The sequence below is a fragment of the Delphinapterus leucas genome, chromosome 14 (genome assembly GCF_059928025.1).
Source record: "Delphinapterus leucas isolate spDelLeu-1000000601 "Yukka" chromosome 14, BTC_Dleu_Yukka2, whole genome shotgun sequence".
NCBI lineage: Eukaryota > Metazoa > Chordata > Mammalia > Artiodactyla > Monodontidae > Delphinapterus > Delphinapterus leucas.
In genome coordinates this window covers 5969818-5985066 of record NC_143142.1, presented here as the reverse complement: position 1 = coordinate 5985066, position 15249 = coordinate 5969818, and the positions used below count along the sequence as shown (strand labels likewise).

Here is a 15249-nt window from a genome sequence, read left to right as displayed (position 1 = left end):
TCACCTCAGACATTACTACTCCTACTACTGTTACTTGGGATGACTTGGGGACCCCACGAGTCACCCCTTGGTGCCGCCGCTGGGGTGTTTATTCCGGAGGATTGCCGGGCTGTGCAGTCGCCCCGGGCGCGGGCTGGAGGGGTGGAGGCGCCAGACGGGGCGGTTGCCCACCGCGGAGGAGGCCGGGGGCGGGGTGGGCCGGGAGGAGGCGCCTAGAAAAGGAGGCGCGGCCGGGAAGGTGCGGAGAGGGCCCGGCGGCGGCGTGCGCCTCGGGCTGGGCCGGGCGGCGGGCGGCGGAGCGCGAAGGCGAGGCCGGGCCCGGCGTGGCTGGAGCGCGGCCAGCTGCGGCGGCGGGCGGGCGGGCGGCAGGCCCGGCGTGGCAGCGCGGAGGGGCAGCCGCCCCGAGCGCACGGAGCCGGGCGCCCGACCGCCGGCCCCTCCTGGGCGCGGCGCGCGCGCGCGGCCGGGCCGGCCGGGGAACCGGGGACTCGGGCGGGGGCGGGGGGTGCGGGTGGGCGCCGGGCCCGACGCACCGCCTCTCGGCTCTGCCCGCAGGTCCCCGGCGCGCAGCCCTCGCCCCGCCGCCGCCCGCCCCGGGCCCCGGAGCGCGGTGGAGGAGCCCTCCGAGGAGCCGGGGGCCCGCGCCCGGCGCCCCCCAGACATGGTGGGCCACCTGCATCTGCAGGGCATGGAGGAGAGCCTCAAGGAGAAGAGCCGGGAGGGCTTGCTGGACAGCCCTGACTCCGGGCTGCCCCCCAGCCCCAGCCCCAGCCCGCCCTTCTACTCCCTGGCGCCTGGCATCCTCGACGCCCGCGCGGGGGCCTCTGGCGCCTCCTCGGAGGCCCCCGGACCCGGCGAGGCCAAAGCGGTAAGCACGCGGCTTCGCGCAGAAACCGGGAACAGAGCCAGCCCCCCGGATGGGGTACTTCAGGAGCCGGTACTGGGTTCCCCCCGCCATCCCCCCAGCCAAGAAGGTGGCCAAGTGACAGCCACGCTCCGCAGGTGGGGATGGTCCAGCCTGACCCCAGCAGCCCTCTCCCTGGCTGTGGGCCTAAGGAGTGATCGTCTGTCTTACTGTCAGCAGTGAAAGAGCAGGGGTTGAGGACTGTCCGAAATCCTCCAAGAGGCTGGCTTCAGGCTAGGTGAGCTGGAGCCCCTGGCCGAAGCAGTGTACCCAGGTTCCCTGTTTACTCTTCCCCCTGTGCTGCCAACGTGAAAGACTTTTTTTTTTTTTTTTTTTTTTTTAACCAAACGCAGACAGGAGCCCTTCCTTCCCGGGGTGTTGAGGTATGTTGACGTGGAGCTGAGGCGGTGCCTGGGGAAGGCTGGAACCCCAGGGCAGGAGACGCAAGAGTTTTCCCTCTTGCCAGACTTAGTGGGGCCCTCAGGTGGGCTCCGGGGGTCACCCAGCTTGGTGGCTGGGCTGAGACTGGGTTCCCTGCACCCCTTCCCCAGCAGGCGGGAGCCAGGCAGGCGGGCTCGGGCGCCTTTGGACTTGAGGAAATGACAAGTTGAGATCCGGAGTCTGCTAACAATCCCAGTGGCATTTCCCTGTTCTGCGGCTCTCTGCACGCCTTCACGTTGTTTCTGCCGGGTGTCCTAGCACGACTGCAGCCCGGTGCCGCTTTCCTGGGGCCCCGGCAATGCCCACCTGGTACCTCACAGGGCAGTAAATGCTTCCCCCCAGTTGGAAATCCTCCCAGGAGCAGAAAGGAATGGTTCCCCTGCCTACAGGCCTATTGATGGGAAAGTCACTGGTGTCTCCCTTGCTCCTTGGTCCAGTGGGTCCCAAACTTGAGTGGGCTCGGGAATCTCTCAGAGATTTTTTTTTTTAAGTATTTATTTATTTGGCTGCATCAAGTCTTAGTTTCATCATGCGGACTCTTAGTTGCGGCATCTGGGATCTAGTTCCCCGACCAGGGATCGAACCCAGGCCCCTGCATTGGGAACGTGGAGTCTTAACCACTGGACCACCAGGGAAATCCCTCTCCTGGAGATCTTTCAAGAATATCCATGCCCACCTCATACCTCCAGACAGTGTCATTTGATTGGTAGAGCCTGCCACCTGGACATCAGGATTTTTAAAACCTCCCCGGGTTATCCCCATGTGCAGCAGAGTTTGGGAACCGCTGGCTTAGACCAAAATCATGCGTTGAATTTGAACTTCGGTCTCTCTTTTGGGGGCTGGGGGTAGGAGAGGCGTTCCGGACTTCCAGGGATTGATAGATGTGACCCAGGCTGTTGGCAGTGAAATCGCTCCCACTGTCTGAACGTACCAGCTTTCCTGAAAGAGTGTCTCAGACTTGGCACAGTTGAATGGAGGGGGTGGTATTTGAGCTCTCGCGTTGGGAATAAATCCCTGTGGTGTCCTACACAGTGGGCCTTGGAGAAAAGGGACAGGGAACCAGCCTTCCCCTTTATTCTTTGGATGACCCGGAATCCCCCTTATAGAAGGATTTTTGGAGGCCTTCCCTGCCGGCCAGGCCAGCCAGGGGCGGCCATAAGAACAGTGGGCCTGGCTTACTTGTCTTGGCTGTCCTAGTTGATTTTATTTTTTCCCCCTCCTTGCTAACTAGATGCCAGGTATGGAACTGAGCTGTCTCTGATCTTTCTAATTTGGCTTGAAGGCAAGACCTGGGGCTGTTTCCACACAGGTAATGACATCTGCATTTAGATAGCCTTCCCAGGTGCTAGGAGCCGTCCTAAACTCTTTACTTGCATCAACTCATTTCATTTTCACAGTAGTCCCAAGAAGTATGTAGGTGCTCTTATTACACCCATTTCCCAGAGGGGGAAGCTGAGGCACAGAGGTTAGCGACTTGCCTAAACTAAGTGGCGGTGCTGGATTAGAACCCAGGGAATTGGGCTCCGGAGTCTCTACCCTTGAACCTTGCGTGATCCTACCTTTCACTGTGCAGCTAATTAACTACCTGAGTTTTGTTGTTGTTGTTTTGTTTTGATTTTTTTTAAAGAAACAAAATACCTCTGAACCTACAGGATTTGGAAATGCTGCTTTTAATAAAAAGAGAGGGAATGGTTGCCACTTCTCAGCCCCGGGGCCTGCAGCTGGGGCCCCGGGCACCTAAGTTATCATCACACTGGCCGCCTCCATCCCCCCCACCCCCTGCAGGTTAACTCCTGTTAAATGTTGCTAATCTGGTGTTTAACAAAACCCTGCCGGCGGGCGGCTCACTGACAATGCTTTCCAGGCGCAGAGGTAGGCAAAATTTCGGCTGCTCTTCTGCGTCTTGGAGTTGATGGTTTCAAGTGGCTGGCTGCAAGCAGGGCCGCTTTGCTCTGGCACACCCTTAATGGCACCTGTCAGACCATGTGGGCCTGGGGTTCAGCCTGGGGTAGGCATCTTTGTTCTGACACCCAGTTTCCAGCACTGCCTTCCTGGGCGACACTGGTGGCGCACACCCCAGCCAGGGGGATGAGCTGCAGTTCTGTCCCCAGCCCCCTGGCCACCGAGGTCCTCGCTAGCTTGTCACCGTATTTATTATGATGCAAGTGCATGTTAAACTTGCTCACCCTCTAGAAAGAGGCTCCATTTCCCCCCACTTTGTTTTAATAAGCTGGACTTAACTTCTGGGCAGTACCCCGTGGATGTAGGGTAACTGGCTGGCTGCGACATTGCCCCCCAAGACGTAAAAGGCACTGGGGAGCAGGCTGGGTGTAAATGAATTCCTCAACCCCACCCTAACTTGATCATAGGTTTTCTTCTGGCCCACTCTGTGGACCAACGATGGTACCGTTCCTGGTAATTCCCAAACCAAAGGAAGATCTAGGAATCGGTCATTCGTCCCACCGGTACTTATTGAGCACCTGCTATATGCCATGTGCTGTTTTGGGCCATGGGTGACATAGTGGTGAAAAAGATGTTCAGGGGCCCTGCCCTTGTGGAACTGGCATTCTAGTGGGAGAGACGGTCACCAACTTAAACATGTGATAAAACACCAGGTGGATTGTTAAGTGCCCGTAAGACACAGAGCTGGGCTCAGGTAGAGCGCCTTTAGACTGGATGGTCAGGGAAGTGACATTTAATGGAAACCAGAAAACATGAGAGAGTGTCAGTCCAAGGGAATGGCAAGTGCAAAGGTCCTGAGGCGTGGTTGAGTTGCAGCCGTGAGGCTGGTGGAGGGCAGTGCAGGGACTTGTAGGCTAAGCTGAGGCCAGAAAGTAAAATTCCATTTGGTCTTTCCAAAATGTACTTGTGACTGTTTTATTTTTATTTTTTAAAAAGGTCTCATGAGCTCCCAGACCCTCCAAATTAGAAACCCAAATCAGAGACTTGACTGAGAAGTGCCTGTGCAGAACAGGCTCTGTGGAGGGCTTGTCTCCCTGCAGTGGGCCCCTGGTCGCCTGCAGGACACCGGGACAGCCAAGGCCGCCTGCCGGGCCAGCCAGGGTTTGCCTGTCAGCTGCATTCATCCCACAAATATTTAAGCCAGGCCTGGCGAGGGATACAGCTGTGAACAGGACAGCCGCTGTCTGTGTCACCTTTGAGCTCTCGGGGCCTGGACTTCCGGCTCCAGATTGAGGGAACACCCCATGTCCTTCCTCCCCCCTCCCCGTCCTGCCTGACAGAGCTGTGGGGAGAGGTCGTGCTGCCAGGAAGGATGAGTGAGTGTGTGTGGCAGATACCCATCTCCCCAGGTTAACATGGCCAGTTCAGGGAACTAGCCCTGTCCCCTCTTACCACCCTCAGGGAGAGCACAGATGGCATTTGGGATCACAAGTCGTCTTCTCTGGGGTGCACCTTTGAGGGAACAGCCACCACTGGGGTGGGTGAGATGAGGACAGATCACCCATCTGTGGCAGATGAGGGGCTCGGCCCTCCGTGGAGTGGTGACTGGAGGTGACAATCTGAGCTGTTACCCCCTCAGATGTGGATATGGGTTCTCTAGAAGCCAGTGGCCTGGGCCCCATCGTGCGTTGCCCCGTCACCCCCATCTGATCTCCTGGGGTTTGTTTACACATCGAGTGTATGTCCGAGTGGCACACTGGGGAATTTCCCTAAGGACGAGGTGCTGGTTCCCCGGACCCAGATTCCGAGGGAAGCCCTTGGGGCCGGAACCAGGTAGAATTGGTGGTGGGGAGTGGGTTGTCTTTGCCCATTCTCGAAAATCTCCCGGGGCTGCCCAGCTCTTGGAAATCTTTGTCACTGCCAACTCTTAGGATCTTGGCTGTCACCACCCCTGCCCCTAACCCAGGACACCTGGATTTTCTCATTTCTCTGTTTCTGGTCTATGATGGTGAAACCAAGGGTGAGGGCAGAGAGGGAAGGGAGTTAGGAATTTAGGGAGTTAGTGCCCGGCATTAGGAAGGATGGAAGCACAGGTGGATGGACAAATGGATAGGTGGATGGATGGATGGGCAGACGGAAGGATGGACAGATGAACACATGCATGGACAGAAGGATGGATGGGTGGATGGATGGACAAATGGATGGATAAATGGACCGATGGATGAATGGATGGATGGATGGACACACGGATGGATGGATGGATGGATGGATGGATGGATGGATGGATGGACAGGTGAACTGAGGAGACAGGGGTCAGCCCCCATGGCCCCCTTGCAGGCTCACGGTGTGTCCCTGACCAGCGAAGATGCCTGTGAGCAAGCTGAGGTGCAAGAGAAGCAGGTGTGTCAGGCCACGGAGGGAGGAGCCTGTTGGCGGAAAGGAAGGCCATGAGGCCAGAAACCCTGGCGCCTCCTTTCAGCCCCCGTCCGCTTAATCCTGGATGAAGTGGCCTCCAGCAGAAATTCAGCAACGTGTCTGACAGCCTTGCGTCTCTGTGAAAGGCTCATCTGAGTGAGAAGTTCTACCTGTAGCTTTAGTCACACTAAAGCCCATGCCCTGCCAGGTGCTCTGGGGGCGAGGGAGTGAACAGGAGCCACCTTCCTGGGAAAATGCCACTAGGCAGGGACTGACAGGGACTCTCCTTGGTCTGTCCTTTGTGCCCTTGGGACTCCTGGCCTCCCTGCTGTGGGGTGGGGGAAACAGATACGGTACAAAGAGGCCTGAGGTCTGAGATCCGGGTGTCAGCAGGGCCATATTCCCTCCGAAGGCTCTAGGGAAGAATCCATCCCTTGTGTCTGTCCCAACTTCTGGTGGTGGCCGGCCATCCTCGGTGTGCCTTACCTTGGAGATGCACCCCTCCATCTCTCCCTCCGTTCCCCCGTGGCCTTCTTCCCTCTGTGTGTCCCGTGTCCAAAGTTCCCTCTTTTTATAAGGACACCAGCCATGTTGAATTAGGGCCCGCCCCCGTCCAGTGGGACCGCATCTTAACTTGATCACATGTGCAAAGACCCTGTTTCCAAAGAGGGTCACATTCACAGGTCCTGGGGATTAGGACGTGAACATATCTTTGTGGAGGCCACAAACCAACCCACCACCATCCTGCTGGCTTGGGTCCATCGGCCACCCAAGGGCATCTTGGGGAGCAGGCCCGTCCCTGAGCCCTGCCTCCGACCTGTGATGTATGGGTTTGCTCAGTTTCACTGCTCTGAGTGCCAGACCCTGCGCCTGCGCTGTTTGGGGTCTCCTGGGCTCCCCGAGCCTGGCCCACTCACTGCCTCTGTCGTGCCGTGTTGTGCAACGAGCCTTTTGGAGTCCCTCCCCTCACCCCAGGATTTGCCACCAATACCCGAAGCCTTTCATAAAAAGGATAAGAATTCTTGGGGCTTAAATGTCCCTCCTTGGATCACTTTCCTCACGGGTGCAGGTCAGCGTCCCCTTAGCCCAGCATGGGAGCTTTTGGTCTCAAATCCCCAAACACGCCGAAGATATTCAGTTTAATTCCAATCGTGGTTGAAGCCATCCCCCGCCAGTGAGGCCAGTGGCCTGAGAAAGGCTGTTTCAGCCCTTACAAAGGTTCCCTGTGGCTTTGGTGAGGACGCCCCTCTCCCATGTCAGTGTGGGGTCTCCCCGGACCCTTCCTCCTGCCACTTACCCTCTGCTGATGGGGGCTTGATGCTCCCTAAGCGGAAGGTTCTGTGGGTCACACGTGGCTTCAGCCACGTCCCGTGCGGTGGCAGGTGGGGGACCGCCGTGTGTCGCAGCACTGCGCCATCCCTACCTGTCACTGCCAGCCAGGCCCGGACCCCCGGTGGGGCTGGGCTGTCACCGCGCGGCACGGAGCTCTCACGACGGAGGACTTATCTTTCTTTGCCGTCCTGTGGGCCGTGCCCTGTACCACAGCCAGGAAGGGGGAGCTCTCCAGACGCCGGGGTGTATTTTTACTCCCAGGCGTGGAGTATGTATCCTCACCCGGCAGCTCCAGGGAAGGCGTGTGAATCACTGGGTGAGGCGGTGGTGGGGGGCGGGGCATGGTAGGCGGAGGGCAGCCCGCTGTTCTCTGGGTCCCACTCTCTCAGAAGCACTCCCTGGTCCCTACACACACCCCATGCCTGCCCAGGAGACCAGGGAGCCAGACCAGCCCCCTCCCCAGGCTAGAACAGGGCTCTCCCGGTCCCTAGAAGGAGCTGGGGGCTGGAGGCTGGCCCAGCTGTGTCGCCATCCCAGGGTGGGCGTCTGGGAGTCTGGGGTCTGGCCTTCAGCTCTCAGCTTCCCCGTGCCTTCCCCTGCCCCTGCAGCCCAGGGCTGCGAGGGGACCCGCGGACACCAGCCAGCTCGCGGCCGGGCATCAGCCTCCTCGAACAGACGAGCAAACTGAGGCACTGTGCGCAGGTGGCTGGCACAGGTGGGTTCTCGACGGGTCCTCTCCAGAGGGAAGCAAGCACCAGGGCCTTTGGGGAAACGAGGTGGGATGTGGCTGCCCCAGGGTTGGGGGTCGGTGAGGGGAGCAGGGCGCCTGGGAGCTTTCTTTGCTCCAGGTGGCCCAGGCCAGGCCATCAGGTGCAGCGGCAGCAGCAGGGGGTCCCCTGGGAGCTGGAGCCCAAGCCCCGTCCTCGGCCCGCCTCCCACGCCGGCGGCTCCGATGGGAATGTGAGTCCAGCGTGGCTGGAGGGCTGCCCTTGCAGGGCCAGCGGTGTGCCTTCCTGGCCGGCTCCCGGGGCTGGCCGGGCTCCGCGCGCAGCGCTGCCATGTTGATGTTAAAACACCGCTGCAGCTGCAAGACTCGGCTCTGAGCTTCCGGAGGCCGGCGGCTGCGGGACGGCCGGAACTGCCACTGGTCCCTGGAGCCCTGCGGGGGCAGCCTCAGGCCTCGGCAGCGACTGCCTGAGCTGTCTCGTCGCCCCCGGGGCCCCTGGATGCCAGCCTGCGTCTGGATTTTCAGAGGCTTCCTCTCTCTCTTGTATCGTGTTCCCAGGTGGGGCAGATTTTAGCTGTTTTCCACCAGGGCCCTTTGGAAAACGGTGCCCAGAGCTCCAGCTTCCTGGCCTAGTCTGTGAGGTCAGCCTTGTCCCCTCTGCTGGCAGCCAGTGTGGGGAGTGAGATCCGGCCAGAATGGGGCCCCAAATGTGCACTGGGGCTGTGCCAGGAGGCTCAGGGGGACCCGAGAAGGATGGTGGTACCCAGCTCTGCACCGAAGGCTTTGCCTCCTAAGGAAGCCCTCCCTGCCCATGAGCTTGGGAATTGTTCTTTCTTGGGGGTGGGGTGGGGGGATGGAGACCAGTAGCAGGCTGCCCCTCCCTCCCTCCGGCCCTTCCACCTAAAGACACCACCCAAAACCTTAGCACCCATGTCCATAGCCCCTCACACGCCTGCCTCATCCTCTCTCCTCTTCGGTGTCCACAAGAAGAGCCCTGGGAGGCACTGTGCCTCATCCGACTCACACAGGGCCTGGCGCACAGTAGGTGTTTGGCGCACAGTAGGTGCTCAGCAAACCCCTGCACACATTTGGGAAAGCGCCATACTTCACGCTTCAGATAGCCTTGCAGGGAGAGAGTATGATTTTTATGAGCATCAAATCATGGAGTTTTACAGCTGAGGCCGGTGCCGATTTCACAGAGCCACAGAGGATACCAGAAGTGCCTATATCTTGTCACTGTTTGATTTTTTTTTAACTTATATATTTTTAAATTTTTGGCCACACCGCGCGGCTCTTGGCATCTTAGTTCCCCAACCAGGGATTGAACTCGGGCCATGACAGTGAAAGTGTGGAGTCCTAACCACTGGACCGCCTGGGAATTTCCATCACTATTTTATTTTTAAATTTAAAGCGCCTGAATGATGTGCACTTGCTTCTGAAAGGTAGGAGCAGGGTTGTCTCAAGGTTAAAAAGAGTGTGGATTGTACCTCTCTCTCCTGAGAGGACCCCCCCGCACCAGGCATCACCCCTCGAGCCTTTGTGAAAAGCACGCAGAATACAAGCCTTTTCTCCGTATTCTGAGACTTTTATACAAGACTTTATGTGGCGCTTGCCCCGTGCCGGGCCCTGTCCCACACATTCACACACTTTGAATCATTGTCGTGACTGCGGCCTGGGAGGCAGGTGCTCCTGTGGCCCCACTGCGGGGCCCAGGAGGCTGCAGCCCCGAGAGGGGAGTTGTTTGCTGGGTCACATGGTGTATTAGCTTCCTGTCGCTGCTCTAACAAATGACCCCACGCATAGTGGGTTAAAACAACACAGATTTAATATCTTACAGTTCCAAAGGTTAGAAATCTAAAACAGCTTTCACGGGCTAAAAGCAAGGATTTTGGCAAGGCACCCCCTCTGGATGCTCTAGGTGAGAATTCTTGCCTTTCCCACCTTCTAGAGGCTGTCCACAGTCTTTGGCTCCTGGGCCCGTCCACCCTTAAGGCAGCAGCATAATGTCCTCAATTTCTTTCTGACTCTGGCCCCCCTGCCTCCCTCTTTCACTTATGAGGACCCCTTGTGAAGACATTGGGGGCCCACTGGATACTCCAGGACAGCCTCCCCATCTCAAGATCCTTAACCACATGTGCAAAGTCCCTTTTGCCCTGTAAGGCCACGCACTCCCAGGTTCTGGGGATTAGGATATGCACATTTGGGGGGCCATTATTCCACCTGCCGTGCCCAGCAAGGGAGAGATGGGACAGCTTGACGACAGCTGCTGGGAGCCTATGGAGAACCCCCTCTTTCCTCAAGTCTTAGATCTTTTCTTCCTGTGGTCCTTCCTCGGCCCCTGTTCTGGGGACGCTGTGATCAGCTGAGGAGGGGGCTGCGGTGACCATGTCCATAGGCTGAGAGAGGATTTGAAGACAGGTGTGGGCCTGGCCCAAGGGCTCACAGGACGGCGGGGAGAGGTGGAAGGGGAGCAGGGCGCTGCTTTGCACGTGTGAGGTCCTGCCTTTGGACACCATGGGGTCTGCGAGGTGCCAGGCCCTGGGGCCAGAGAGGTCATCAGGTCCTGAATCTTAAGGAGCTCATGGTCTGGGGGTGACACACAAAGGGGTCGCAGCAATGGAGACCAGCAGGTGGGAGCTCCAGGAACCCCTCAGAGGATGTTGGGGGAAGACAAGGGAGCTGGTGCCTGAGTTGTCACCCTGGACGGACCAAGTGAGAAGAAAAGGGAAGGACGTTCCTAGTACAGGGAACAGCATAAACCAAGGCACAGAGGCAGCCTGGGCCGTGGCCAAGGCGAGTGAAAGTTATATGGACAGAGGCCTGTGTGGGAAGCGCCCTGATCCTGTGTGTGAGGGCAAGCTTGCTCCGAGCAGGAGGTGACAGGACAGGTCTTGGGGCTGCAGCACCTGTCCCGTGGACCTGAGAGGCAGCCGGGGAACATGGGTGAGGGCGCAGACTCTGGAGCCAGACCGCCAGGGTTCCAACCCCAGCTCTGCCTCTTCCTAGCTGTGTGGCCTCAGGCAAGTTACTTGGCCACCCTGGGCCTCAGTTTCAGCATCTATAAAATGGGGATGCTAGTAACAGCACCCTCCCGTGATCGAATGTATGGATACATGGAGTGCTCAGAGCAACGACCGGTGCGGTTAGCGCTCAAAAAGCATAGCTGCTGTGATCTCTCCTCGTCCAGGCGAGGACAGGGAAAGCCTGTGAAGGATCTGAATGAGGGGCCCACAGCCATGCACCAAGAAGCGCCGGGAACTCGTCCCTCGATGAGCACGGTTTTCAGTCCCTCGCAGAGCTCCTACCTGACGTGTCACCCAGGGGTGCAGCTTGCGAGGCTTAGGCTCAGGGGCTCCCTGAGAGGGGTCCCAGTTCTACAGGGCTCTGAGCCTGGCTCCTGGGGCTCGGGTGGGCTGGGCGTTGTAGAAAGAGGCCGTTACCACGTCCCCTTATTGAGATGCCCAGGAACTGAGGGGCAGGCCGGTGGCTGGGTGGGGAGCCGTGGGCATCAGAGCGCTTGGATTCCACAGAGGGACGCTGGGGTGGGCTTCCCGATGGACCCCGCAAAGCAGGCTTCCAGAAAACCAGGACTGGAGTGGTGTGGGGCAACCCTTGTGCCTGGCGGGGAGCTGAGGTTGCAGTGCCAAAGGGCTGCTCACGTGACCCTGTGTCCCTGGCTCTCCCCACAGCCCCTCCCCCTCCCCCCGAGCACCCCGGCGCGAGAGATGAGGCCCCGGATGCTGCCCGTGTTCTTTGGGGAGAGCATCGAGGTGAACCCAGAACCCACGCCCGAGATCCGGTGAGTGGGGCAGCTGGGCCGGGTGGGGCGGGGTGGCCAGGCTGGGGCACTCAGCAGGCTCCCCTCCCTCTAGGCAGCCCCTCCCCGTGCTGCTCCCCGAGGAGGCATATCCGTGATTTGAAGGGACTCTATCCCCAGGTGGCCTTCCCTGCCACCTCTCCAGCCCTTCCCGGCCCACATGCAACCATTTCCACACTGACCTTCGCCCCCAACCTGGCTGGGTTTTATTTTGAATTTGCCCCTTTTTCCTCCGGGGAGCCATTGCCCTGAATGTGTATTAGGTGCCCTCCAACGTGTAGGACGTCTCAGGTGGCACCTGCACTTCTGAGTTAAGGCCACCCCACCGGGAGCTTTCCCCCAGCCATCTGCCCTCCTCGGAGGGCTTCTGGGGATCGGGCTTCCAGAAGGTGGAGTCTAGGGTCCGTGGGTCTCACCCGCGTATCCCTGGGACGCTCAGGATGGATTTGTCCACGTCGCACCGGCCTGCCCAGGGGTGTGGGACCCACTACCTCCTCCCGCTTCACCTCTGGATAGGGTCCCAGGAGACAAACAGGTCCCCTTTAAAAGTTTTTCTTCCCAAAGAGCTCTCCTTTTTAGTTTTTATTACAGAGGCCCCAGCCAGGGTGGATGCGAGCTGCCTGGGCTCTAGGGACCCCTGCTTCCCTTCCCACGCGGGTCACCTGTGGGGTGCAGCGGGGAGGGAGACAGGTGAAGTCCCCACGCCCCTCCCCGGAGCTTTTCCTTCCAGTGTGATGAGCTGGGAGCAGAGCTGGGGGCACTGACCAGTTGGTCACGCGTAAGGAGGGTCACTCACCTAGAGGTGCTGTGGCTACTTGGGGGGAAACTCATTTTGATAACATTTCAAACTTAAGGAAAGTTGCAGGAAGAGTACAGGGAACCCCCGTTAGACAGATTCATTGGCTCTTTCCATTGGCTTGAATATGCTCACTGTCTCGTTCTACGTAAACGAAACTTCCTTCTGACCCGTTTGAGAGGATGTTAGTGACACCGTGACCTTGAACCTCTAAGTAACTCCGGCTGGTGTCCTTCCTCAGGACAGGGACATCCTCTCACATAATGACAGTGCACTTGTCAAAACCGAGCCAGCTAAAGCTGAAACACGGCCACTGCCTGGTCCAGTCCCGCCCACTGTCCCCAAATGTCCTTTTATGGCCTATTTTTATCCCAGTTCAGGATCCCGCCGGCGTCACGTGCGGCATTTAACTGTCCCGTCTCTCGAGTTTCCTCCAAGCCAGCTGGGTCCCTCAGCCCTTCCTTGCCCTTTTGACCTGGTAATTTCGGAAGAGCCCAGGCCGTTCCGTGTTCGCACTGCCCCCCCCCCCCCCAACCCGACCACGCGGGACGGTGACCTGGCTGCCGCATCCGGGGCTCACCCCCGTGCTCCCGCCCTCCCCCGCAGCTGCAATTCCGAGGTCAAGTACGCCTCGGAGAAGCACTTCCGGGACAAGGTCTTCTACGCGCCGGTGCCCACGGTCACGGCCTACAGCGAGACGATCGTGGCCGCGCCTAACTGCACGTGGCGCAGCTACCGCAGCCAGCTGACCCTGGAGCCGCGGCCGCGCGCCCTGCGCTTCCGCAGCACCACCATCATCTTCCCCAAGCGCGCCCGCAGCTCCTTCCGCACCACCCTGCACCTCAGCCTGGGCCGGCCCCGCCGCTGGTTCACGGCCAGCGTGCAGCTGCAGCTGTGCCCGCGCCCCGGGCCCGGCCTGCTGGGCCCCGCGCCGCTCTGACCGGCAGCCCGGCCCCCGCGGCGGCCGGAGCACGGGCTCCACGATCGGGAGGGACCCCGGGCTGTGTCTTGCCCGCGCCGCAGCCGCTTTCTCAGCAGCTACCCGGTGAGGCAGCGTGGGCCTGGCTTTCCCGAGGAGCCCGGGGCGGGGGCAGGTGGGTAGGCGGTGCCCGCCCCGACGGCCTGGGAGAGAAGAAGGTGTGTTGGCCCTGGCTGCCCTTGAAGCGGTGGACACCCCGAACGCCGGCAGGACTGAGGCGTCCGGCCCGGCCTTGGCCGGGGGGCCCCCCACCAACCCCGGCTCCCAGGCCACGTGGGAGGGAAGAAGGGTGCCATCCAGACACCCGCCGCCCCTGGAGAGGGCTGTTTCCAGAGCAGGCCTTTCACATGTGTGCAGCTGGATGCCCAGAGCACATAGCCCAGCAACCTCTGGTGGACGGTGAGCCGGGAGGCTGGGCGAAAGCCGGCAACGCTGCCAGGGCTGGTTGTGGGTTGTGTGTGGGGAGCGGCCTGGAGGAGCCCTGCTCGCGCTGTCCCAGTGCCCGTGCCCCAGTGTGGAGGATGGAGGGCATAGCCCGTCAGCACCGAGGCCTTTGAGCTCTGTGTCCGGAGCCTCACCCGCAGGGCATCCTGCTAACCTCTGTCCTGACACCTTCAGGACCAGGACTCTGGACCGTCAGAGCCCTTGAGCCAGGTGCCAAGGGGAGGCGTCTAAGCCGTTGGAAATGACCACTGCCACCTGCCCGCGGCTCCTGGCCAGCTGTCAGCTTTCAGATTCCGTGGGGTCCAGCTGCCCTCGTTCAGGCCTCCCGTTCCTACAGTGGCCAGTGCAACAGGGTTCACCACACACGTGCAAGGTCGGGGGAGGAAGACGGGAGACCCTTGTGCTCCCTGGGAAGAGCCAGGATACGTGGGTGCTGGGGCCACGGCCTGGGGCTGCCTGCCACCAATGCCCCAGAAGCCCGCAGCATGGCCACGGAGATGCCTTCAGACCTGATTGGACCCAGCAGGTGGAGGCTGCCCCGCCGCTCCTCTGGCATCCCCCCAAGATGGGGCTTTAGCTCCCTCGCTGCAGGGAGGGGCGGCTCGGAGCTAGCGTTCAGGAGAGGCAAAGTGACTGATATATTTTTATATCTACAGACTGTGCCTGTTCTCGCCACAGAGATGCTTTCTGATTAACAAAGAAATAACTTAAGAATCGATTGATCATCTTAATAAAACGTGCAGACTCGAAGAGACTCCCTCTTCCATGTTTCTGAGACTCTCAGACCCCACCGTGGGTGGGACTGGTCTTCATAGGCCCATGGTCCCTCCCCACTGCGCACAGGGGACAGGGAGACACTTGGAAGGCTCAGAGAGAGCCCTGTGCCCCTTACCTGATCCCTGTAGACAGCCTGAGTGCGCCAGCCCCACCCAGGAGCTAGGTAATAAATGCAGAGGCCCAGGGACTTGGGTCTGACTCCGGGGAGGGTCCCGGGAATCTGCATGTTTGATGCTCCTGTGCTTTGCACTCCGCACGCCAGCCCTTGGCACCTGCAGACACCCAAAGCCAGATCTGTCCCCGGAGCAGGGCCCGGGCTGCCTCTGCAAAGCAGGTGGCCTCGGCCTTGTTACACCCTCTGCGCATCTGGTCCACATCGTTGGAGGGGCCTCTGGGGCCCCAGACTATGAGTGAGGCGGACACTCGGGGCAGTGTCCTTGAGTGGGAGAGTGCCGGTGTCTTTGCAGGGGCTCCTGCCTCGATGGAGGACGATGTCTAACAGGGCGGGGCCAGGGTGAAAGCCAGGAGGGCGGGGCCAAAGGACAGGGTCCTGTCACTGAAAGGAAGAACCTGGAGGCCTCGGCCACTCAGTACGGACAAGCGGGCAGACACAGCCTTGGGAACTCCGAGAGCGCAGCCTGTGTAGAGAGGGGGCTCTGTGCAGATACACACCGTGGGGCGCATCGCTGGCACCAGGCAAATTCAGCTGCACGAG

The 15249-nt window shown here is 59.9% G+C and overlaps 1 protein-coding gene across 1 annotated transcript; it reads left to right on the top strand.

Moving 5' to 3' along the window:
• Positions 1–571: 571 nt before the first annotated feature.
• Positions 572–14536, top strand: RFLNA (refilin A). Its single transcript, XM_030764387.2, has 3 exons — positions 572–868; positions 11411–11520; positions 12941–14536. Exons 1-3 carry the CDS (start codon positions 662–664, stop codon positions 13272–13274), a joined length of 651 nt encoding a protein of 216 aa, XP_030620247.1. The 5' UTR covers positions 572–661; the 3' UTR covers positions 13275–14536.
• The last annotated feature ends 713 nt before the right edge of the window (positions 14537–15249 follow it).

What these genes read in the sequence shown, in the direction of transcription:
- RFLNA (XM_030764387.2), top strand. Translation starts at nt 662, where the DNA reads ATGGTGGGCCACCTGCATCTGCAGGGCATGGAGGAGAGCCTCAAGGAG. An exon ending in GACCCGGCGAGGCCAAAGCG is followed by an intron (nt 869 to 11,410) that starts GTAAGCACGCGG and finishes CTCTCCCCACAG; the next exon opens with CCCCTCCCCCTCCCCCCGAG. An exon ending in GAACCCACGCCCGAGATCCG is followed by an intron (nt 11,521 to 12,940) that starts GTGAGTGGGGCA and finishes CCTCCCCCGCAG; the next exon opens with CTGCAATTCCGAGGTCAAGT.